We start from the raw sequence: 25,945 nt of genomic DNA on the forward strand, positions 1-25,945 counted from the left end.
ATACCCATACTAGTGGATGCTGCCCTCTCATTGGCTGAAGGAAATCGCTGATGTTATTTTCAATCAGAACAAAATTCACACGCCATGATTAATCGTCGACAGCTCCAGATATTTAGCATGCCAAATATCAGACAGGTGTCGGCGACTCTCTCAGATGGCATCTTTGATAGTTCCCATGTGTGATTGTTACTCACATGAACGAGCATCGATTTACCTGTGATTTCAGGCATTTGTCTGCGATTTCTCAAAGCCTGTTAGCGAGTCAAATTCGGGGCTAAAAATCATGCAGTCTGAACTCGGCATAAGGAAAAGCATGTTTACTTGTGAATGTATGTTGTGAATCATGTCGCACTACTTACGTTTTCAACCTTAAATACCTCTTTTGCACAAAATATGGCACAATATTGTTTCTGTTCTACGTAAAGTACTTGTATAGACTGTCTTAGGCTATGTGTATAGTTAACTATTTATTGTGTACGTATAGTTAGTAGTATGTTAGTTATGTATAGGTTTAATATAGCTCTTGCGTCCAGTGCTGCTCATATTTATGATTATTTTTACGTATGTAGTACCTTGGTCCCTCGAGACACAACATTTCATTCAGCATTATGTCCACACATGTAGGGAACAGACAATAAAGCTCAACTTGGCTATAAAAACAACACTGTATGGATCAAAACAATATGAAATATCTTTTTGTGTTCAGACGAAGTACGCTATGCATATAATTATGACAGAACTGTTCTTTAATACTCCTAAATAAGCAAACTCTGATCTCTACTTCGGTGTTGATTTTGGGGTGTTTGTTAAGATTGTAGGGTTTGAGTGGTCGTTATGGAAACCTGTTGGAGAGCAGCTATAAATACAGCACGAGTCTCAGAATGTGCTCTAATGTTCTTCACACACACACACACACACACTCGCTGAGAGTGTCCAGTCAACACCAGACCGTTCAGCACTTCAGCACCTGTTTCTGACCAGACAACACAATGAAACCCTGTTAATGACAACACACACACAGACTCACTCTCACACACACACACACACACACACACACACACACACACACACACACACGTCAAAATCATCTGCATTACAAAGCACTTCCTATTGGTTGAGTGATTAGTATTCCTCACGTTGTGGGGACCAAATGTCCCCATAAGTATAGTAATGCCTGTAAATTTAGACCTTGTGGGAACTTTTTTCTGGGTCTCCATGGGGAGAATGACTAAAATCACACAGAATGAAGTATTTTGGAAATATCAAAATGCAGATTGTTTACTGTGAGAGTTTTTTGGGGTAAGGTAAAAATATATACATGCAGCATTACATTTACATTACATTTAGTCATTTAGCAGATGCTTTTGTCAAAAGTGACTTACAATTGAGCGATGCAAGGATTCAACAAGAAGAGGTAATACACACAAGAAGCACTAGTTATACAAAATAGCATGTTTGTAATCAGAGAATTTAGTTTAAAAGTCATTATGTCTATCAGAAGTCCTCATAAAGATAGCTGTACTAATGTGTGTGTGAGAGAACAACAGCAGTGTTTGCTATGAGCTAAAAATACTCAAGCTGTTAGTCTGAACTGAAATTTATGACATTTAAATAAATTATCAATGACATTTAAGCATTTACATACTAGTTTTCATAAACAACTGAATAACCTTTTATTTATAGATCAGATTTGTTTCAGTCTCTGTAGTTTGTGCAATTCTAATTAGTTTTTGTTCTATTAAAACTGCTTTAATACAACTTTTAGTAATTTATACGTTTAGTCCAAATGTAAAAATATTAGTGCTTCAGATCAAGCCTATTTCAGTGGGTTGCCATGGCAATATTTTCTCATTTGCATAAAATGAAATAAAATTTGCATTAAAAATAAAAACATTTACTCATCCTCCAAACCTGTTTAAGTTTCTTTCTTCTGTTGAACACAAAAGATATTATAAAAAATAAATACTCTACAGTACACTACCTGACAAAAGGCTTGTCGACAATTCCAGTTATAAGAGCATCAAATAATAACATGACTTCTAGTTGATCATTTGGAAAAGTGGCAGAAGGTGGATTTTGCAATGAATCCTCTGTTGATCTGCATCCCAATCATCACAAATACTGCAGAAGACCTACAGGAACCAGTATGGACTCAAGATTTTCACAGTGATCAGTTAAGTTTGGTGAAGGAAAAATCATGGTTTGGGGTTACATTCAGTATGGGGGCGTGCGAGAGATCTGCAGAGTGGATTGGAAACAACAACAGCCTGAGGTATCAAGACATTTGTGCTGCCCATTACATTACAAACCACAGGAGAGGGAGAATTCTTCAGCAGGATAGCGCTCCTTCTCATACGTCAGCCTCCACAAAGACACTGAAAGCAAAGAAGATCAAGGTGCTCCAGGATTGGAAAGCCCAGTCACCAGAATTGAACATTATTGAGCATGTCTGGGGTAAGATGAAGGAGGAGGCGTTGAAGATGAACACAAAGACTCTTGATGAACTCTGGGAGTCCTGCAAGAAGGCTTTCTTTGCCATTCCAGATGACTTTATTAATCAGTGATTTGAGTCATTGCAGAGATGTATGGATGCAGTCCTCCAAGCTCATGATGGAGTCAGACACAATATTCATTCTGTTTCCACTGCAGCATGACCACATATTCTATACTGGACATTATTGAAGGTTCAGTCACAAAACTTTTGTCTAAGCATAGTCAGACCTTACTGTCCTAATGAAATCATTAAGAATCAAGGCATGATCATATTTTATTTTGGTCAAATAAGCGTAATCTAGAGGCCTTTGCCTGTCATATAAGGCACTTCTGATAATAAATAATCAACTAGAAGTCAAGATATTATTTGTTGTTCCTAAAACTTGGATAGTCAACAAGACTTTTGTAAGGTAATGCATTTCTTTTTACGACTGTGGATGATAAAGGTTTTTACCAGTATTTAAAATATCTCATTTTGTGGTTAACAGAAAACGAAACTCAAAAAGGGACAACATAAGGGAGAGGAAATGTTACTCGACAGTGTCAACACTGGAGTTATTAACATATTACTTTGTTGAACAACAGTCTTATACACAAACAAATGTCTCCTAAAAAAAAATAATAATAAATAAATAAATAAATAAATAAAGGACAAATATTTTGATGAATCGCTCCGAAACTCTAACAAATGAATGGCTCAGTCTGTCAAAACAAATGACCAACTCTGACTGCATGCATGACGTTAATTATAGTTTAACTACTAATGAAAAATCTGACGTCCTTTACATATCTACATCATCTTTCTGTAGAACACGAATGGAGTTATTAATAGCATAAGCTAATATTTTCCAAGCCAACGGTTGTCAAGCGAGATATTCAAGATAAGATTTTCAGTTTCAGTCTATTCCTTTCAAAAATCAGCAAGACTGAAGGTTTGATTCTTGTCATTATATATCCAGGGCTGCACGATAGTGGGAAAAAAATTGCTATATTTTATTCATCTGTGATATATATTGTGATATGAGGACAAAAAACTAATGTCACAATAAAAGTCATCTCATCCTGATAACAATATAGACCCTCATTTCCGGGTTTCTCAGTAGTGGAAGTCAGCATAGTTGGGAAACCTTAAAGCGCAGTGAATGGGAGAATCCAACAAATAATTTTTTGACAATCTTATTTGCTCAAACAATAAAAGAAAATCTCCATGATGATGTTATAAAGACTTTTAGAAAAAGGAAACAAATAGTGTGAGACTGATGACGGCAGAGAATAACATCAAATTTACCGTCCTGTCCAATAGACGCTGCATTAGAAACAGCTCACACAATTGGTAATTCGCTTTTTAATTTGAAGCAAAGACAATATACTACATACATATATACATATAAATGTTATTATGTTAAAAATAATCTACATTTTTAATAGTGTAAGATGCTGATGGCCGTTAAACACATCATTGTGAAAAAGATCCATTGTAACTTTTCTGCGAATTTAATCAATTAATAGTTACACTTCAAGTCAAAATTATTAGTCTGTGAAATTTTTATTCTTTTAAAAATATTTCCCAAGTGTTGCTTAAAGGATTGAAGATTTTTTTCCTACACATTTTTAATCATAATTGTTTTAATAACTAGGTTCTATTTAATAACCACTATATAACCAAAAAAATAACCCTTTTATTTTGACTTTTTCATGGTGACAGCGCATATTATTTTACAAGATAGTAGTGTTCAGCTTAAAGTGCAATTTAAAGACTATAAATAGGTTAGTATGTAAACTAGACAGGTCAGGATAATTAGGAAAGCTATTGGACAACAGTGGTTTGTTCTATTGACCATCGAAAAAAATGTATATCTTATTGGAACAAAAAATATTGACCTAACATTTTATTAAATTTTTGTTTTTTAACTGCATTTAATCAGCCAAACTAATAATAACTAGCCAAACTAACAAACTTTCCCAAAAAAGAAATAATATTATTGCAAATACTATGGAAATTACCTTGATCTGTAAAGCATCATTTGGTAAATATATATATAAAAAAAAAAAAAAATCAGAGGGTGAAAAATTTAGACTTGCATACATATTATTTTATATTATATTATATTATATTATATTATATTATATTATATTATATAATATTATATATTTTTTATATTATAATATTTCATATTATTTTATATTATACTATATTATATTATACTATACTATACTATTTTATATTATATTATATTATTTATATTATATTATACTATATTATTATTTTATACTATATAATATTATATTATATTACATTATATTATATTATATTATATTATACTATACTATATTATATTATATTATATTATATTATATTATATTATATTACATTATACTTTATTATATTACATTACACTATATTATATTGTATTATATTATATTATACTATATTATATTATCCTATATTATGTTATATTATACTATATTATATAATACTATATTATACTATACTATACTATATTATACTATATTATATTATATTATACTATACTATATTATATTATATTATATTATACTATACTATATTATATTATATTATATTATATTATACTATATTATATTATATTATATTATATTATATTATTTTATATTATATTATCTTATATTATATTATATTATACTATATTATACTATATTATATTATATTATATTATACTATTTTATATTATATTATTTTATATTATATTATATTATATTATATTATACTATTTTATATTATATTATTTTATATTATATTATATTATATTATATTATATTATATTATTTTATATTATATTATATTATTTTATATTATATTATATTATATTATATTATATTATATTATATTATATTATATTATATTATATTATATTATATTATATTATATTATATTATTTTATATTATATTATATTATATTATTTTATATTATATTATATTATATTATATTATATTATATTATATTATATTATATTATATTATATTATATTATATTATATTATATTATGTTATATTATATTATAGGGGAGCAAAAGTGTTTTCCTAGGGAAAAAAACAAGCTAAGACAAAAAAAAAGATAGTTCTGTTAATTTAAAGATTAAAGATTAATTTTATTTGATTTATTCACTTTTTATTGGTTTTGTTGTTTGTTTTGAAAGTCGCCATTTCGTCTTGATATTTGACCAGCTATTCTTTTATTTTACAATAGGAAAAGTGCAGCATTTAAGAATGAATGAAATTCTTGTTGTACTTATTGATGCGCCTCAACTCATTTTGTTAAAAACATCATATAGAATAATGATTTCAGTGTAAAGTTACATCACTATTATCTCCATATCTAGAAGAACACCATTCCCCCATTGTTATCAAATACTGCTCTTAATTGTCTTTGCTGCGAGCGGTTCTTCAGAACGAGACATCCCAGTGATCTGTACATCGCTCTTGGTTCCTGGATGTCTGAATGTAGGAGGGAAGTGGGCACAGATGGATTGTGGGTAGCTTTACGGATGTAGCACCCACCCACACACACATTTACACACACGCATACATACATACAGACCGGGTCAGACCTCAGCAATGACGGACTTTATGTTCTCGCCTCCCAGACAGACGCACAAGATCTCACAGAAATGTGTATCTAACCTAAACGCACATGCGCACACACACAAAAGAACTCAGGATCACATGTGGGCTGAAGTGGTGCTTAATAACAATCACAAACACGCACGCATGCAAATCAACCCAAACAGCTTTTTATCCTCTATGATTTGTGCTTCATCCATCCGTCGCTCATTTCCCTCCTCCACTCCGAGAGATGAAAGAGAGAAGTGAATGCAAAGAGGAAGAGACACAAGCGCACAAACAACAGCTGAGGACAGGCTTCAATTATTTAAAGCCTTTTTTATGATATCTGATATATACACTAACATCTAGACATTTGATCTGATGTGGACTCAATGAAGAACGATCCACTGCAGGACAACGGATTTAAAAAGGAATATTCTGGTCGGCGGCAGTGGTGTAGTTGTTAGTGCATCGACACATGCGCTCCGGTGCTCACGGCGACCCGAGTTTGATTCCAGCCTCGTGGTCCTATGTCAATCCTTCCCCTCTCTCTGCTCCCTATGCTTTCCTGTCAATACTCTATACTGTCCTATATAATAAAGGTTAAAACCCCTAAAAAATAATTATAAAGAAAAAAAAAAAAAAAAAAAAAGGAATATTCTGGTGGTATCAACAGCATTTGTGATGTAAATTAAAACTAAATTTGAAGTATCACTATAAAAATGCAAACATCCGGTTTAGAATGAAGCACGGAGGTGTTGAAGAGAACATGGAGCCAAACTGTAATGTAAAAGACACAGCGTTTTTCAATATTACAGGCACAGAACATAAACAGCATGATCTTTTTTATTATAATTGAACTCATATTTTTAAATTAATAATCTTTATACATTTAAAGTGATTTTCCCACAACTCTCATAACATATTTTGTGCAAATCAGGTTAATTTTTAATGTGCAAATAAATGTTTTTTTAACTAATCTGTAAGAAAAACAGAATTGTGTGGGATGAAAAGCTCTTTATAATTTTTTTCAAGAATTTATTTATTATTTATTTATTGCCACATCAGCAACTTATGGCTATTTCGTGGCAAAATGGTTATATATAAAATATTACATAATAAAACTAATGTGTATTACACTAAAAAAATATATAAAAAATATAAATACACTGAAAAAAGTGTTGCATGCAAAACTGTTGCAAACTATTTATTTGTGTTGAATTTAAACAAACTAATTAAATTTAATAATGTTCAACTTAATTTGTTTGTTTAAATTCAGCCCAAATAAATAGTTTACAACCACATAACGTAAAAAAATTGAGTAAATCCAAGGAATCACCTTTGAATTTTTTTTTTCAGTGTAGATGAAATTTACACAACATTTATTCAACGTTAAATATGATTTTTCAGCTCAATTTTTGATAAATAATTTAAAACTCTTCCTGGAGGTACCTTATTAAAAATGTCTATCAAAGTGCTCTCCTTATAAAAATTGTGCCTAATGGAATTTAAACTTCTACATTTCAACAAAATATGTTTGATGGTAAGAGCAGTCTGGCAGTAATTACATTTAGGTGATTCTTCATTATTCAATAAATATAAATGTGTCAACCTAGAGTGTCCAATTCGACATCTGGTATAGACCGTCTGATCATTAAAGGTTCAAGAAACCCTTGATTGTTTTTTTTTTACTGATTTGTTTGTGTTGAGCATCAGTTATGAAAACATTAGCGCCTGTCAGCTTTAATTGTGGGGAAAACTGGATCATTTCGAGCTTTGGTCAGCTAATTTCATCTTCCGGGTTTAAAATCATTATTGGGGCAGGATCAAAATCGGTGACGTAGCACCGATCTGCCTGTCCAGAGATGACGTGTCGGTTTCTCATTATTATTTATAGCCGAGTTCTCTTATCCTGTGAGAAGACCCTGCTTCTTAATTATTTATGACTGCACGTGCTTTCAGATGACAGACCCACCAAGCTGTGAGATCGTATGGGTCGTATGTGTTTGTTTCCATGATCCAGTGTTTCTTCTAGGATTTTTTCCAGCTGTGACGGCAGGCCTATTTTACACAGATCTACTAACTACCTGTGGAGTTATTTCAATGACAAATGACGTGAGCGCAGTATTACGAGTCGAGATTGCATTTATGTAATAGCCTACAGCATGCGAATCTCTTTGCTTGCGCGCCAATTTCCTCTGCTCGTGCACAAAACTTCTTGAGCGCCCTCAAATACGCGCTGCTCAAGCGCAGACAGTGTTGCCTGATTGGCCCGTTTTCCCGCCCATTAATTGGGCGGTTTTGAATTTATTTTTGCAAGAAAATTTTTTCGACAGCTTTTGGACTGGAAACAGTCAGCAACATCTGGCAGGTCTTCTTGTGCGCTCTCAAATAAACGCTGCTGAAGTGTGATTTAGTGCGTTTATGTAACAAGTATGTCTACAACATTTATTAGAGTTGCTAGGAATATTTATGAAAGTCTCCAATAGACCTACAGAGCGGTATTAATGCGTCCTGAAGTAAAGTGAAACAGCTATACGTCATGTTTGCTGACCTCACGCGTCACCCACCTGTCTGTCAGTCAGTCAGCACGTCACCTTAAAGGGTTAAACAAAAGACGCACAGCACTACTACTGTTACAGAAAAGTTTGCGCTGTTATAATTTACTTACCCTTTAATACGTTTTGGTGCGATTATCACTCCCTATTAAAAAAATTTTATGTTTTGAATGAGAAGCTGTAATGTAGCCGTGGCGGGATGAATCTTGGCGTGGCGCCATGGAAGAACGAATGTAGCGGAAACCATGCATGATCCACACGGTTTGTTGCACAGCTTTCCCCACGATGCTGGGAGCCGATACATCTAAGCTGTTGATTTGTAGCAACCATTTTGATCAAGAGAGCTGTACGAGATTTATTGTACACATTTGTAAATACATTTTGGGTGATTTAAAATATTTTCCTTTATTGTAATAAAATGAACTCAGAATTGCATCAGAATGTTATCGTATAAAAAGGTATATATTATTTATAAAAGTAGCTTCCACATTGTTCATTTTTCATGTGCAAGTTTGACCGCTTAACAATACAATAAGCATTTATAAATACTTTTTTATATCATTTTTTAAAACACAATTCCTTTTCACTGTACATTCCATACATTAATGCAGATTCATGCCCTTATTTTGTTAATTAAAAAAGCTTGAGTATAATATCTGTAATATCCACTGAAAATGCTTAATGTAAGGAGTCCTGAACAATACATTACAGTAAATCTATAAAGTAAAACCAAACTATGATGTCCATTTAGCATATATCCATGTCAGCTAGGCCTTTCACTATATATTTATTTTTTTGTTGTACGATATATTGCACCAAAATATATTGTGATAAACGATATTATTGTCATTTTAAGACCATTTCATGCCACTCATTATATAAATCAGAATGTGAAAACGCATATCCTAAATAAATAATAATAAATGTTAATATAAATGTTGATGATAATAAATGTTGATAATAACAAATAACAAAAGTGCAATGTAAAAAGTAGCAGAGGCTGTGATATCTGCTGCCAGATCTATTCTCAGTCGTTAGGCACCCACATAGGAATATACTATAGTAATTTATAGTAAATACTACAGTGTTTTTTTTACCATACTGACACCTCTAATAGAGATAGAGATGTTGCACAAACAGCTAAAATGTTGCTAGAATTGGTTATGTATGGGCAATATATATTGCATCATCAAAAATGATTGAGGTCATGTCCACGTGTTGTGCGATGAGTCCATATATTAATTATTGTTACAGTTCCTAAATTCAGGTGCATTACACTTAAAAACAAGGAACTATACGAACATGCACACAACACATAGCACACAGGAAGAGACAGAAAAAGCCTGAAGGTCTGTAAACATCATGCCGCCCACAGACTGAAAGACATTCACACTCACCATATCATCCAGCGCATAACGCAGGAGTCCATGTTCATACAGAAGGAAAAAACGTCTCTGCCATTTCTGCAGGAGAACAAATGAAGATTTGATGAGTCAAATGTGAGGTTGAAGATCTAGAAAGTATTTTAAAGGCGAGCTATTGTGCAAAATTCACTTTTATAAGGGGTTTAAACACAGTTGTGTGGCAGCAGTATGTGAATATAGCTAGAAAAAAATAGTTAAAGTTTAAGATCACACTAGATAGAAAAAGTCTGCAGAAACACTTTGATTGACATTCTCCCTTTGTAAGTGCCATCAGAAGGGGAAGCCCCGCCCACTAGTGACCGTCTCTCCCTCATTAGCATAAACAGCCCTGAGTGAAAAGCAGCCGTCTGTCCACTAGAGTTTTGAGCCGCTGAAGATCATGTCATCGACTGGGAGGCTTATAAATGTGGAGTTTTAGATGAAGCACATGAACACTTTAGTTTCCACAGACCCATTCTGAGACACTTATTTTCACATTTACACACAAATAACATTAGTCCTCTTTTGAATCTGCCACTATGCTGACACAAACACATTTGAAGCTCCACCCTCTTTTGAAAGGAGCACAATCTCATTTGAATTTAAAGCGACAGTCACCAAAAATCTCCAATTTGGATGAAAGGGTTAGATTCAGAGAGCTAGAAAACATTACTTGTGTGGTATCCAGTGCTTAATTTGAGCCGGATCCTGTTCCGGAAAATGTTTGTGTTTTTACTGTTGGCCCTCTCTATTTCCAGCCAATCGGCTTTCTTGTGTTTACAATCACTCTCAGTGGTTGGTGATTGTTTCGCGCGCAGTGAGCAGTGAAAATAAATAACGCTATAGTGGCCTACCTAAATAATATTTGTATTTTCAAAATGGCTCAGAGGCAGGGCAGTCACGCATGTTTTCATTATTTTTTTTTTTTAACTACGAGTAAATCTGATAATGAGCCTGACTAAACGAGATCTCGAGAAGATGAAACTGCGCGAATGTATCAGGATAGCTGGAGAAAGAAGCAAAGCGATCTCAAGTCAGCCAGAATACATGACAGAAGAGGTAACTGCGTGCTCTTCTTGAAGATTAGACTGAGGGAGTCATTGAATTATTTTTTTCACTCGGCACATAATAGTGTAGTGAACTGAATAGTGATTGTTCATACGATTTATGTTTGTAGCTACATATTTTTATTATCCACGACTTGCCTATAACATTATATGGCACAAAATAATTAAATACCGTTCAGAAATGCGATGCTCTTTTTATGCGCTACCACCGTTTACTGACGTCATGTTCCGGGAAAATGAAATTGTTTGGTGGACGTCAGTCACGGTAAATTTTATTTCCCGGATTTCTTACGGGAATAATTCATTTACAAATGAAGCACTGGTGGTATCTTGAGCTGAAACTTCACACACACACTCTAGGGACAGAGACTTATTTGACAAAGGGGCATGATAGGGTATATGCAGAAGTATGCAGAAGGACTTTTAATTTTCCAGTGAACTGTATGCCATTACAAAATTCACTGCGTTTAAGGTCTGTTTTCTTTAAAAATCAACTATCATCACTGCCTGATTGATATCCGATATAAAGTGGGTCTCAGATTGTACAAGAAGCACTGCATTAAATGACATTTTTCCATGCTGTGTCTTTAAAATATGAACATTAATTTTACCCCAGTATATTCAATGGCTGCTGATCCTGACAGGCGCGTGCGTGTAAATGGCTTTTCATCTCGATTGACGCTTGAACAACTAAATGAACAATGAAGTCTATTTAAATGATTATATTTTAATTACATTACAACATCGATGCTGTAAAAGGAACCGTATAAAATTGAAAAAAAAAAAGTCACAATAATCTTTCACCAGAAGTTTATCAGTATGGGAAGAAACACTAGCTCTGCCTTTACCCTATAGGTCGCCTTTATCTTAGTCTTAAAGGGAAAGTTCACCCAAATAAATAGCATTTGCTCACCATTTACTCATACTCAAGTGGTTATTTTATGAGTTCCTTTCTTATGTTAAACACATAAGATATTTTGAAGAAAGTTCTGACATCCATAGTATATTTTTGTTCCTACTATGGAAGTCAATAGCTATTTTTTCCAACATTCTTCAGAATATCTTCCCTAGGAACAAGTGGAGCATGAATAAATCGCTATGTTTCCATGTAGAGATCCAAATTAAATGTATGCACAAAACTGGAATATTGCATAAAAGGTGTGCGAATAAAGCAGCGCTTCCATCCAATGAGTCAAACAGAACAAAATCGTCACTTCCTGATTAACTGGTGCCAAATATCCAAATACAAAACAGAACTTTCTGCGGTAGAACAAGCTGTGTGAATCTTTTCTGGATTTAATAAATCATTTGCACCTCAGAAGACAATGCTGGCACCCAATGAATGCGTGGTGGCGTTTGAAGGCGTGAGACGTGGAGCACAGATGCTCTTGACAGCTCCGGAGGTCATTAATAATATAATAACACTAATACTGAAATGGTTACGGCGTTTTAGAATGACCAAAACAACATTTCAGATGTTTTACAATGTGCTCAGCCTGCTGGTTTGTCCATTCACACACATTTTATCACCACATGATCTCTTCTAACAAAAATCACATGACTTTTTTAATGTGCGTACTGGAATTTGTTTGGTAAAAACGTTTCCATCATACTGTAGTTTCTGCGCATTTTTACTTATCGAATAAAAAGTTTATCCTACTCAGTTAAGCGCATACGTTTTTCAAAATGTACACGCATCTTGGCGATTCAATCAATTATTTTTTTAATGTGCATATCAAAACTGCACATAAAAACAGGTGGATGGAAACATAGCTACTGATGACAGAATATTTATTTTTGTGTGAACTATCCCTTTAAGTTTCCAAATGCATTTTTATATAAATTACAGAGCATGCATCCTCAGCCGGTGTTAATACTGTGCATGATTGATTGATTTACAGTAGTGGTAACATCCCCTATCATTAATTATATAAGAGTTAAATCTGTCCGTTTGATTGACCACGGTGTCCTACATATGCATTCTTCTATATACTTAGGGCTATTTTTATCAACTTTCCGTCTTGTGTGTCAATCTGTGATTTCCTGTTTGCTGTCGAATTGTTTCCCATCCCACAAACTCCCTGTCCTGCTGTTTCTCATGAGTTCAGCCTGAGAGACCGAGAGTGAGTCAGCGACTCCACAGCCCCCTCACACACACACACACACACACTTTCTCGTTTGTCCCTTAACAAGCGCACACACACACACACACACACACACACACACACACACACACACACACACACACACACACAACTCAATTACACTCAGAAAACAGCAAGAGAACAAACTCTTTTGTTTGCTAAAATAACTACAATACATGACTAAAAATACAGTTTGAACGATCATAAGTTATATAATGTTCATCTAAGATGGACTTCTGCGGTCAAAAAGATTAAATGATATAACTACAGTATATAAAAGGTCAAAACTACCATTTTATATAGATTAGATATTTATTAAAACAAAATTATTTAATAATAATTAATAATAATGATCATATTCATTTAATATTATTTAAAAAAATAAATAATAATAATAACAGCACCATTACTAATACGGTTTCTTTTTTCCCATTCACTCATTTAAATAATTCTAAAATAATAAATAATTCTCATTTAAATAAATCTAACCTCCTCAAAATCTGGTTAATTTGTTATAGATCTGTCTTTATATACTGTAAGATAAGATAATACTTTATACATCCCTTTCAGAAAATTCCTTGATTTAAAACCTCACATATATTAATAAAATTCATTTTTAAAAATCCTATTTATTATGAATATTATCATTAATATTATTGTTATTATTAATACTACTAATAATAATACTAATAATAATACTAATCAATTGATTTTTTTTTTATTCAATTATTTAAATAATTTCATCTGACCAATTCCAAGTCTGGTTAAGTTTACATTTGCTATAGATTTGACTATTTATATACTGTAAGACAAGATACTATAAGATATTATAATACTTCATTTTGTGATTTTAATTCCTTGATTTAGTAGCTCAAACATTTCTAGAACACCAAAACAAATCAAATAAATGCATAAAACACACACACGTACATGCATACACATAAAAATATACACACACGTTTTTTATATGTATGTGTATATGTATGTATGTATGTATGTATGTATGTATGTATGTATGTATGTATGTATGTATGTATGTATGTATGTATGTATGTATGTATGTATGTATGTATGTATGTATGTATGTATGTATGTATGTATGTATGTATGTATATATATATATATATATATATATATATATATATATATATATATATATATATATATATATATATATATATATATATATATATATATATTATACACTTAGCATTAAACATTTTCAGTGAAGCCCTGGTAACAAAACAAAAAAATAAATAAAACCACTGCTATTTAGAAAATCTGCACAAAAGTTCAAGAATTGTTTAACAGTCTAATGGCCAGAGATGTGCCAGTTTGCACAGAGAGAGAAAGAATCTCAAGGCTGTTGGCAAAAATGTCCATAATCAAAAACAAATTCAGTTATAAATAAAGTGAGCATTTTACTTTTCCTTTGGATTTTAGAGTGAAATATGACCTAAAGATTTCCAGCCAACATCCACACGGTGCGCTCTATTAATGCAGGTGAGAACGGCTGAACAGCACATTCTGCAATGCATCTAAAAATCATTTTTTTGTTAGCCATTTTTGCCTAAATGAATCTGCCAAGGGAAAAACCCAAGCCCTGTATTAAAATGCACATTCAGTGGCATGTTTTTCTGGGTTTTGAAAGAGCCGTGTGGTCATACGAACCCGTGATCTGTGCAGAGGATTGTCAAAGTTGGTTCCTTCAGGTGCCAGGAGCAGCCATCCACCGTAGATGGGCTTTGCCTGAAACATGAAACACACATCAATTAAAAAAAAAAAAAGGTTCCTCAAAAAACATTGTGCATTTCTAAAAGTGCCTCAGACAGGTGAGTGGGCTTGACAAACCACCTGCAGAAACACTCTTCTCTCCCTATATGCACCAGACACTTTACTTGTGAATGTGAATGTACCACAAATCATGTTGCATTATGTTTTCTCTCAACCTTAAAGGTGCTGTATGTAAGTTTTTGACTCTTCTAAAGCATAAAATGCCATAATATGTTGGCAGATATTTCAGAAATATGCTAAGTCAATATTCTTGTTTATCTGAAAAACGATGCTGAAGTCAGATATTCTGCTTTGAATATGTGTTTTCCATGCCGGAACTTTTAACCTGCCCAATGCCAGTTTAGCCAATTATATTTCAGCACCCCGGGTTGCCTTGCTGAAGGCAAGTTTATTTCTATAGCACATTTCATACACAGTGGCAATTCAAAGTGCTTTACATAAACAGGAATAAAAGAGACAAGTATAAGAGAAATTAATAAAACAAATAATAAAAATGATTGAAAAAAACTGATAAAAACAGATAAAATGTGTTAAAACTGGTTACAAAAGAATGAAAAAAACAGAGAAAAACATAGTAGTGTGATCTGTCGGACGTAGCCCAGTGCTCATTCAGTAAAGGCACAGCTAAACAGATGTGCTTTCACTCTTGATTTGAATGTGCCTAATGTTGGAGCACATCTGATCATTTCTGGAAGCTGATTCCAGCAGCAGGGGGCGCTGTTAGTGGCTGAAGGCAGATTCACCCTGCTTTGACTGAACTCTTGGAATTTCTAGTTTATTTGATCCTAAAGATCTGAGTGATCTGTTAGGTTTGTATTCAGTGAGCATATCTGTAATGTATTGGGCTCCTAGGCCATTTAGTGATTTATAGACCAGTAATAATACTTTAAAATCTATTCTGAATGTAATTGGGAGCAAGTGTAAAGACCTGAGGACAGGTGTGATGTGCTCTGATTTCCTGGTTCTGGTCAGAATTCTGGCCGCAGCGTTCTGGATGAGCTGCAACTGTCTGACTGTCTTTTTGGGAAGGCCAGTGAGGAGGCCATTACAGTAATCCACCCTGCTGCTGATAAAAGCATGAACAAGTTTCTCTAAGTCTTCACTGGAAACAAAGCATCTAATTCTTGCAATGTTTTTGAGATGATAGTATGCTGATTTACTAACTGCTTTGATATGACTATTAAAACTCAGATCTGACTCCAGAGTCACACCAAGATTCTTGACCTGATTTTTTGTTGTTTGAACTTTAGAGCCAAGGTACGCATTCACCTTGAGAACCTCATGTCTGTTCCCAAACACAATCACTTCAGTTTTCTCTTTGCTTAACTGAAGCAAGTTTTGGCACATCCAATTGTTAATTTCATCAATGCATTGACAGAGGGTGTCAATGGGGCTGTAGTCATTAGGCAGTAAGGCTAGGTAGATCTGAGTGTCATCAGCATAGCTGTGGTAGGAAATTTGGTTCTTCAGAATTTGGATCTGAAAGACCGCATATTTCATTCATTCATTCAGAAAGGCTCTCAAAGCATGCGTCCGTGAAAGAAATGTGACGACCGGTGTACAGTAGCAGCCTCTGAAATGAGATGTGGATTCAGTTCCACATGAGGTTAATTAATTAGCAAATGATGTAAATATTACAAGCGTAAACATTAAGTGAGCAGGTTACATTGTAACCGAATGTCCTAACAACACGCTATGTAATGAGATTCGCAGTGATGAGCAATTTGGCTGTTTGCACCAGCGTTGTTCCCATTTATGATTACGTTTATTTATGCAGCGCTGTGGTCCTGCAAGACACATTGAGTTTCACTGTATGTCCACATGTAGTAAAATGACAATAAAGATCAACTCGATATACTCTGAAATGTGCATTATTCATTCAGTGTTTGAGGTCATTTTAACTGAAACATGAAGAGAGGCAGGACAAATTGTAGCTCCTCCCCTCTAAAAAAACAGCCAATAGCATTTTGTTTACAATCACAGCTCTGCCAGTGAGAGTGGTTGAGCTCAAGCACATCAAATGAAAACCAATTGAGAAGTATTTTGGAGGAGGCGGGGCATGTCAGACACTAGAGACCATCTGATTGGAAGCTGAAGAGCGTCGTGGGAGTTGCGGATAGGGGATCCGTGTGCAAAGAATGGAGCACTTTCATTTTAAGGATGAACTTTCTCGCACCCAAACCCTGCTTCTTCACGTGCCTGTTGTTTATAACGAAGTAAAATTAAATAACTCTGCAAACAGAGATAAACCAACTCCACCTTCACAGTTCAGTCTGTGGCTGCTCATTATTAACCCTTGATGAGTTCACTACACCGGTGCTCAGAAAGACGCGCACTGCGGTTGTCATAAATCACAAATGATCAGTGTCCTGCACTTTTGCGCATGTGGGTCAGTTTAGGACCATGATCGGTTCACACTGCAAATCTGATATTGGCCACATTTATAACAACAATGTGAACAGAGACAAAATCTGATTTAAGCATAAGCCTTGCAGTGTGAATGTAGCCTTAATTTTCTTCATGGCAAGGTTTGCATGGAGTTGCTCTTATAGATATCCTTAAATCTAATATAGAAACAACTAAAATTGTTATTTTAAATTCACAAAACCTTTAAGAACAAAAAAAAAAGCCTGATTCAAGACAACCGACCAGCCAACACTAGCGTGCAATCACTTATTTCAGATAAAGCAGCTCCTAACTGCACATTAACACAACACAAGCTGTGGCTTTGAATGTCAGTGTGACGGTCTCTTTTTGTGTGGAAAGCCTCTGCACATTAAACTGAGATTTAGGAAAGTATCATAACATCCACACACACACACACACACACACACACACACACACACACACACACACACACACACACACACACACACACACACACACACACACACACACACACACACACACACACACACACACACACACACACACACACACACACACACACACACACACACACACACACACACACACACACACACACACACACACACACACACACACACACACACACACACACACACACACACACACACACACACACACACACACACACACACACACACACACACACACACACACACACACACACACACACACGCTTCACCTTTACGGAAACATGCCAAAGTAAAGCCCCATAACAGGAATAACATCTCTGCATGTGACTCTCCTGTGACTGAACAACAAAGTGCCGACCAATGGATTTGTAATATTACAGAAACCCCAATGAAAGCGCGCATGAGAGGAAAGTGAAAAGATTTACTGCTTAAAAGGCTCCTCTTTCGAAACTCAGCAGACTTATCAGATATTTCACTGATTATTCGTTTACGTGCCAACTTTTTTTTTTTTGTTTCTCCCGAATGTCTAGGAGAACACCATAGTTGATATTATATCTGATAAAGAGTATATTTCAGTCCCTCCAGGATTTTGCGAGTCCAATGGATCTTGAGATTGGAAAAAAATAAGTATGTTGTTTTATTTTCACAGCACTGCACTAGAATTGAAGCAGAGAACGCTTTGAAAAGTTTTGAGAAAAGCTAATCACAAAATCAGACATTTTAGGCCACAAATATATATAAAAAAGTCCCAGTAAAAAAACTCATAAATAAAATGGAGAGCCTGATATTTAGTGGCATTTCTGACTTATTTAAATGGAAAGTTCATCAAAAAATGAAAAATTTGCCATCATTTTCTCAACCTTGACTTGTGCAAAACCAGTTTGAGATTTTCTTTTGTTCTGTTTAACACAAAAGAAGATACTTTGAAGAATGCTGGAAAAGCAGCTTTTGACTTCCATTGTATTTATTTATTTATATATTTATTTTTTTGCAGTCAATAGTTATCAGTTTGAGGCAGTACGGTGGCGCAGTGGGTAGCGCCTCACAGCAAGAAAGTCGCTGGTTCAGTGGCATTTCTGTGTGGAGTTTGCATGTTCTCCCCGTGTTTGAGTGGGTTTCCTCTGGGTGCTCTGGTTTCTCCCACAAGTCCAAAGACATGTGCTATAGGTGAATTGGGTTAGCTAAATTGTCCGTAGTGTATGTGTGTGAACGGAAATGTTTCCCAGTGATGGGTTGCTGCTAGAAGGGCATCCGCTGCGTAAAACATATGCTGGATAAGTTGGCGGTTCATTCCGCTGTGGCGACCCTAGATCAATAACAGGACTATGCCGGAAAGAAAATGAATGAATGAGTTATTAGTTAGTAACATTCTTCAAATTATCTTCTTTTGTGTTCAACAAAACAGAACCAAAAAATAAATAAATCTCAAACTGGTTTGGCATCAAGTCAAGGGTGAATGAACTGTTCATTTTTGAGTGAACTGTCTTTTTAGGACCTCTTTTGAAACACAAATACAAGATTTCATGCATCATTTTCCGCATCAGAAGCAGGAGATTTCCACAAATTGTTCACTTCCTGTCTAGGAGAACCAAATAAGATATTAAAAGATCTACCGTTGGATCTCCAGAAAAGGAGAAGAAATCAAATGAATGCCAGTTTATCGTCTGGTTAAAGGACTGCTGGTTTGACAACTTGAATGACTGCTCATGAAAACGTCTGAGTAACAGAAAAATGTCTCCTTAAATCAAATGCAAAAGCTAAGATTAACCACTTTAGTTTGTGCAGAGACATTTTAGTCTAAATATTGCAAAAGTAAGATTACATTCATTAAAATGTGTCACCCATAACAATATCATTAAATTTGCGTATTAAATTGTATTTGGCGTTTTGACTTTGCTGGTCCTTAAAGGGATAGTTCACCAAAAAATGAAAATTCTGCTATCATTTACTCCACTTGTGCCAAACCAGTTTGAGATTGTTTGTTCTGTCAAACACAAAAGCATTTACAGTTGAAGTCAGAATTATTCGCCCCGCTGAATTATTAGCCCGTTTGTGTATTTTTCCCCAATTTCTGTTCAACAGAGAAGATTTTTTCAACACATTTCTAATCATAATAGTTTTAATAACTCATTTCTTATAGCTGATTTATTTTATCTGTGCCATGATGACAGTAAATAATATTAGACTAGATATTCTTCAAGACACTTCTATGCAGCTTAAAGTGACATTTAAAGGCTTAACTAGGTTAATTAGGGTAACTAGGCAGGTTAGAGTAATTAGGCAAGTTATTGTATAACGTTGGTTCTATCGAAAAAATAATATAGCTTAAAGGGGCTAATAATTTTGAACTTAAAATAGCCTAAAACTGCTTTCATTCTAGCCAAAATAAACTAAATAAGGATTTCTCCAGAAGAAAAAATATTATCAGACATACTGTGAAAATTTCTTTGCTCTGTTAAGCATCATTTGGGAAATATTTTCAAAGGGGGGCTAATAATTCTGACTTCAACTGTATATCGGAGGAATGTTGGAAACCTGTAACCATTGATACCCATAATAGAGAAAAACTAATATTGTGGATGTCAATGGTTACCGGTTTCCAACATTTTTCAAAATATCTTCATTTGTGTTTAATAGAAGAAAGAAACGAACAAGTCAAGAGAAGAACATGACAGAAGTTTCAGTTTTGGCTGAACTGTCGCCTTTAAAGGGTGCATTTTAGTACCCTTTGAGATCTACCGCCCCAGTGAAAGCTTTTGTCCCCCTTTTTTACTGAGAGGGTTTTTGTCATGCTATTAGAGGGGGTATACTTACCTAAAAACTTTAACACTATTCTTTTGCTTCACTATTTTCCTTCAGGAAATGCAAATCTAGTTTCTCCTGAGATCCTGCTAATGGGAGACTCTGAGCTCTGGGAAATCAGTGATGAGGAGCGGACAGGGACACACACACACACACTCACACAGATAGAGAGAGAGAGAGAGAGAGAGAGGGGGGGGGACTAATGTAGGCCAGATTTTCCTCTTCAATGGTTAAAGTTTGTTCTGTTTATTTTTACAGCCCCCCTTTTCTCTCATAACAGCAGAACTGAGCGCTGACTGTCTAACAGTGTGTGTGTGTATGTGTGTGTGTGATTGTGTGTGTCAAGGGGGAGGGTGGATTCTAATAGCATGACAAAAAGCATGGACATAAATATGTGTGGAATGAACAACTCGGAAAAACCTGACCAACTGCAGAGAGGCAGAGAGAGAGAGAGAGAGAGAGAGAGAGAGAGAGAGAAAGAGAGAGAGAGAGAAAATATTCAATGAATTCTAAATTGTCATAGATGAACCCTGAAAATGATGATGCTTAGGTCATTTATTAATTCATTCATTCATTTTCTTTCGGCTTAGCCCTTTATTCATCTACCAACTACTCCCGCATATGTTTTACGCAGCGGATGCTGGGTTGCAACCCATTTCTGTACAACACCCATACACACTTATTCACACACACACACTCTTACACTACGGCCAATTAAGTTAATTCAATTCCCCTATAGCGCATGTGTTTGCATTTGTGAGGGAAACCGGAGCACCCGGAGGAAACACACGCCAACACGGGGAGAACATGCAAACTCCACACAGAAATGTTAACTGGCCCAGCCGGGACTCGAACCAGTGACCTTCTTGCTGTGAGGCGACAGAGCTAACCACTGAAACGTAAGGAAAACGTATATTTTTGAAGCGGCGTTTTGGTGTTGCAGTGTGGTCTGTGATAACTGGGGATTTTGAAAACGCTGATGCATTTTAGTCATGTGATGCAGTCATGTGACCAACTGCACTGAAATGGTAGATGACATTGTAAAGCAGATGTTTTGGATGCTGTCTGTTTTGACAGCCTATTTAAAGATTAGCGTCAGTTAGTATATGCTCCATATCGCCTCTCTTCAAAGGACAGGGAATCTTTACTGTTGTTCAGCAGAGGACAGTTGCGACATTTTGCCACGTTTCAAAGAGACAGAAAGTAAATACAGTGGTCCATTTCAGACGTTTTAGTGTGGATGACCATTTTTTCTGAAAGAATTGAATGATAGTGTGGACATGCAGCACTTTAAAGGGCACCTATGGTGAAAAATCTACTTTTCAAGCTGTTTGGACAGACATGTGTGTAGATATAGTGTATAAACTCTCATATTGGGGTGATATAAACACACCCAGTCTTTTTTCTTTTTTCAATTTAACAACATAAAAACGGTGGACCAATTGGAGCGGTTTTCAGATCGACCGCAACTTTACGTAGGAGTGCGGTCCCCCCGCCCACCAATATTGATTGACAGCTGCGCGCATTAACATGTCCTGCTAGTCACGTGTATAATCATATCAACAAGACCAGACGTGCGCAAAGCAACCGGGAATAAAAGATCTGTTCAGTTTGCTAGGATCATCAATCATCATCAAATGTGATCAAGAGTGAGTTTCACAAGTTTAACATGTTTTAAAACAGAGCACGTGTGTAATGAATTACAGTGATTTACTTAAGCTTTACTTCATCAGCACAGCCGCGTGTCAGAACAATTATAAGAGAAGACGCTTCAGTCTCGGTTTGTGGACGTTAAATCAGTTTAATTTTGTACATTAACATAACAGATATTCATACAGCAGTGGAGATTAATGTGTATCCTGTCACATATGCGTTCAAAAAGAGTGCAAAGCTAAATGCGTGCGCACGCTCTCTCTCTCTCTGTGTGTGTGTGTGTGTGTGTGTGTCTGCGCTATGTGTTTGTGTCCTCGCTGTGGTTGCGCGTGAACTTTATAACATCCTTGTGTGTGACTCATTCTTGCAACTCACAAAAAATGCATCAAATACTGATAGTTAAAGTTCTTACTGTAGTATTTCTCACACACGTTACGTGAGATCTGCTTCCTGAGGCAGCCGAGGGCGGCGACTGAGGCATGTTGCTGACAGGCATGTGGGAACAGTGGGCGGGGAAGACTAGCCTTAAAGGCCCAGTACAAAAAAAACAGCAACCAGGTTTTACCGACTATAATACAGACACTTCAAACAGCTATAATAAATACCCTGATGGCTGTTTTGAGCTGAAACTTTACAGACACATTCTGGGGACACAAAAGACTTATATTAAATCTGAAAAAAGGGGTAACCTATGTGCCCTTTAAGCCAAAATATATATATATATATATATATATATATATATATATTTCACAAAACACAGCTGTAATAATAAATCTCAAGAGTCAAGTTCTAATACTTTAATAATGAGTATAAAGTCATGACACTATATGAAAAATTTGTAGTGATAATCTCTAGCAATACAGAGTTTACTATAGTATTTTACAAAGTATATTTCCCCCCCCCACAAAATAATAAACTTTATTCACACACACAATATTATTATTATCAGTTGCTTAAAGCCTACTTTTTATATCTTAATCTTGCATTTTTCCGACTTTAGTCTTTAGACTTTTTTAAAATAAAAACTTCCTAACTTTAACCCTGTATAGCTATTCGTTTATTTTTGACACTAAAAAGCTGTCATACATCATTACCTTTGCATTATCATAAAAAATCATAATACTTAATATAATATACTGAACGATTTTATCTTCATTTTACTTCTTAAAGCACCTGTAATGCAGAGACATTTGTTTTACCATCCAGTCAGTTCTTGATGGACAAATTAAGTCTTTTTTTCTAACTAAATATCTTGATTCACTTGAAAATAGATCACATTAAAGAATTAAAACAGGCGCAATGACCTTTAGATGAGAGAAAAAAGACATGACAATCCTAAAGATGTCTGCTAGGAAACAGGACTTGATTCTGGAGTTAATGAGTGTAAATCTGAAGCTCAAACAAAAGGAGGATTTACAATACATGACTGGCCTTAACAGGTACTAAAGACCTGATTCATTTCACTGTCAACTCCATTTCCAAGTGCTTGCTAAAAAAAGACTCGAGTGCCGCTTTGAGGCTCAGTTTTCTAGATTTCTCCCTCGCGTTCAAAGACACGCTCACTTAGACGTCCAAATATTCAGGCTTTCTTTGCTTCATCACTTCAATCTATGATAACAATCCAACCTATACAGTGAAGCAGATGGCAAACACAGGCCACGTCACCTCTGTAATACAGTCGAGACCCAGCTGTGGTCATTTTTACGGATGCATTCTGGAAAGCCCCTGTATCTGCGTGTGGCTTTACAGTAAAAATATTCTGGATTTGGAGCTTGAAATATAGCTCAATATGAGACATATTTTGGGATAACAGCTAGTGAAATGACATTTAAACAATACTGGGGGAGGGGGGGGGGGGGATATTTCAGGTTTGTTTAATGGATGCAAGTTAGTTTTTCTTTTTTGAAATATAATGAATTCAATCATTTCTAGTCGGCACGGTGGCTCAGTGGTTAGCACTGTTGCTGGTTCGAGTCCTGGCTGGGCCAGTTGGCATTTCTGTGTGGAGTTTGCATGTTCTCCTCGTTTTGCCGTGGGTTTCCTCTGGGTGCTCCGGTTTCCCCAACAGTTCACATGCGCTATAGGGCACTTGATTAATTAAATTGGCCATAGTGTATGAGCATGTGTGTGAATGTGAGTGTGTTTGGGTGTTTCACAACACTGGGTTTCGGCTGGAAGGGAATCCGCGGCGTAAACATATGTTGGAATAGTTGGCGGTTCATTCCGCTGTAGCGACCTATGAGATGGAGACTAAATCGAAGGAAAATTAATAAATGAATGCATGAACTAATTTCTAATAACTAATTATAAAGAGAGTGAGAGAGAGAGTTGAATTTATCGCCATATCAGCCTCTCTTATGGCAAAACCAGATCAAATTTACAAGATTTTATAAATACTTTTTGGTAAAAAATATATATTTATAACAATAAGAAGACGTCACCAATAAATAATAAACAATAAAAAATTATTTTTAAATTAATGTTTAAAATTCACATTTAAAACTATTTTAATTAATTATTAATTAGTTATTTTGCAAGACGATATTCAGCATTATGTAAAAGCTAAACTAGGCTATGAAAGTTAGGTTTATTTGGGCAAGTTATAGGACAACATCGGTTTAATCTGTAGCCAACAAAAAAAACGCATTTCTCATGGGCGCTAATAAAATTGACATTAGCAGTTTTTACATTTTATTCTTTTTTTTTTTTAATTTAATTGTGTTCCAAACAAACTAAAAGAAATAATAATTTCTCCAGAAAAATATATGATAGTAAATATAAAAGTGAAATTAAATTCTCTTGCTCTGTTAAACATCACTTGGGAAATATAGTTTTAATGATTGTTTCAATAATAATTTTGTCTTCAACTGTATATTTCAATATTGGCTTGATCGGCTGTATTTGAAATTTTAGACTGATTGGGGTAATTTTAGGGGAGCGAATCTAAATACAACATAACAAACTTATTAAAACATAAATAAATGCCACAAAGCAAAGAAACAAATGAAGTATACAGTGCTTTATGGGTTTTCTGGGGAGTCTAACAGCATTATTGTGCATAAGTTTAGTAATCAAATGCGAAATTACATAGTATACAGTAAAAATGAAAAACTTGCTGCCTTTTTTGTTGAATCAACTTAACATCTCAATTTACATCAAATAAAGGAATATAATAAAATCAATATGAATGTAAGAAATGAATAAAAATATACAATTTTACTTTATATAATTTAATTAAATTAGTTGAACGTTGATTCGCCTGATAAACAGGTTGCAAAAACAGCTGTTGTCATGACTTCTTGTCATATTATTTTTACAGCAGTCTTCATTATAATTTCATTCATTCATTCATTCATTCATTCATTTTCTTTTTGGCTCAGTCCCTTTATTAATCAGGGGTCACCACAGTGGAATGAACCACCAACTATTACAGCATATGTTTTACGCAGCGGATGCCCTTCCAGCTGCAACCTAGCACTGGGAAACACCCATACACACGCATTCACACTCATACACCACGGCCAATTTAGCTTACCCAATTCACCTATAACGCCTGTGTTTGGACTGTGGGGGAAACCGGAGCATCCGGAGGAAACCCACACCAACAA

General features: G+C 34.9%; 1 protein-coding gene across 7 annotated transcripts in view; it reads right to left on the reverse strand.

Moving 5' to 3' along the window:
* The window catches only part of si:ch73-103b11.2 (protein outspread), a 109,608-nt gene that overhangs the window by 78,244 nt on the left and 5,419 nt on the right, over positions 1-25,945 (reverse strand). For all 7 annotated transcript variants that reach the window (XM_056451217.1, XM_056451212.1, XM_056451211.1 and 4 more), the window contains exons 2-3: positions 14,920-14,997; positions 10,032-10,097 (exon numbers count right to left, since the gene is read on the reverse strand). In XM_056451217.1, the coding sequence (XP_056307192.1) occupies positions 10,032-10,097; positions 14,920-14,997 (144 nt within the window). The remainder of the gene's footprint in view (positions 1-10,031; positions 10,098-14,919; positions 14,998-25,945) is intronic.

This window comes from Danio aesculapii, chromosome 24, assembly GCF_903798145.1.
Source record: "Danio aesculapii chromosome 24, fDanAes4.1, whole genome shotgun sequence".
Classification (NCBI taxonomy): domain Eukaryota; kingdom Metazoa; phylum Chordata; class Actinopteri; order Cypriniformes; family Danionidae; genus Danio; species Danio aesculapii.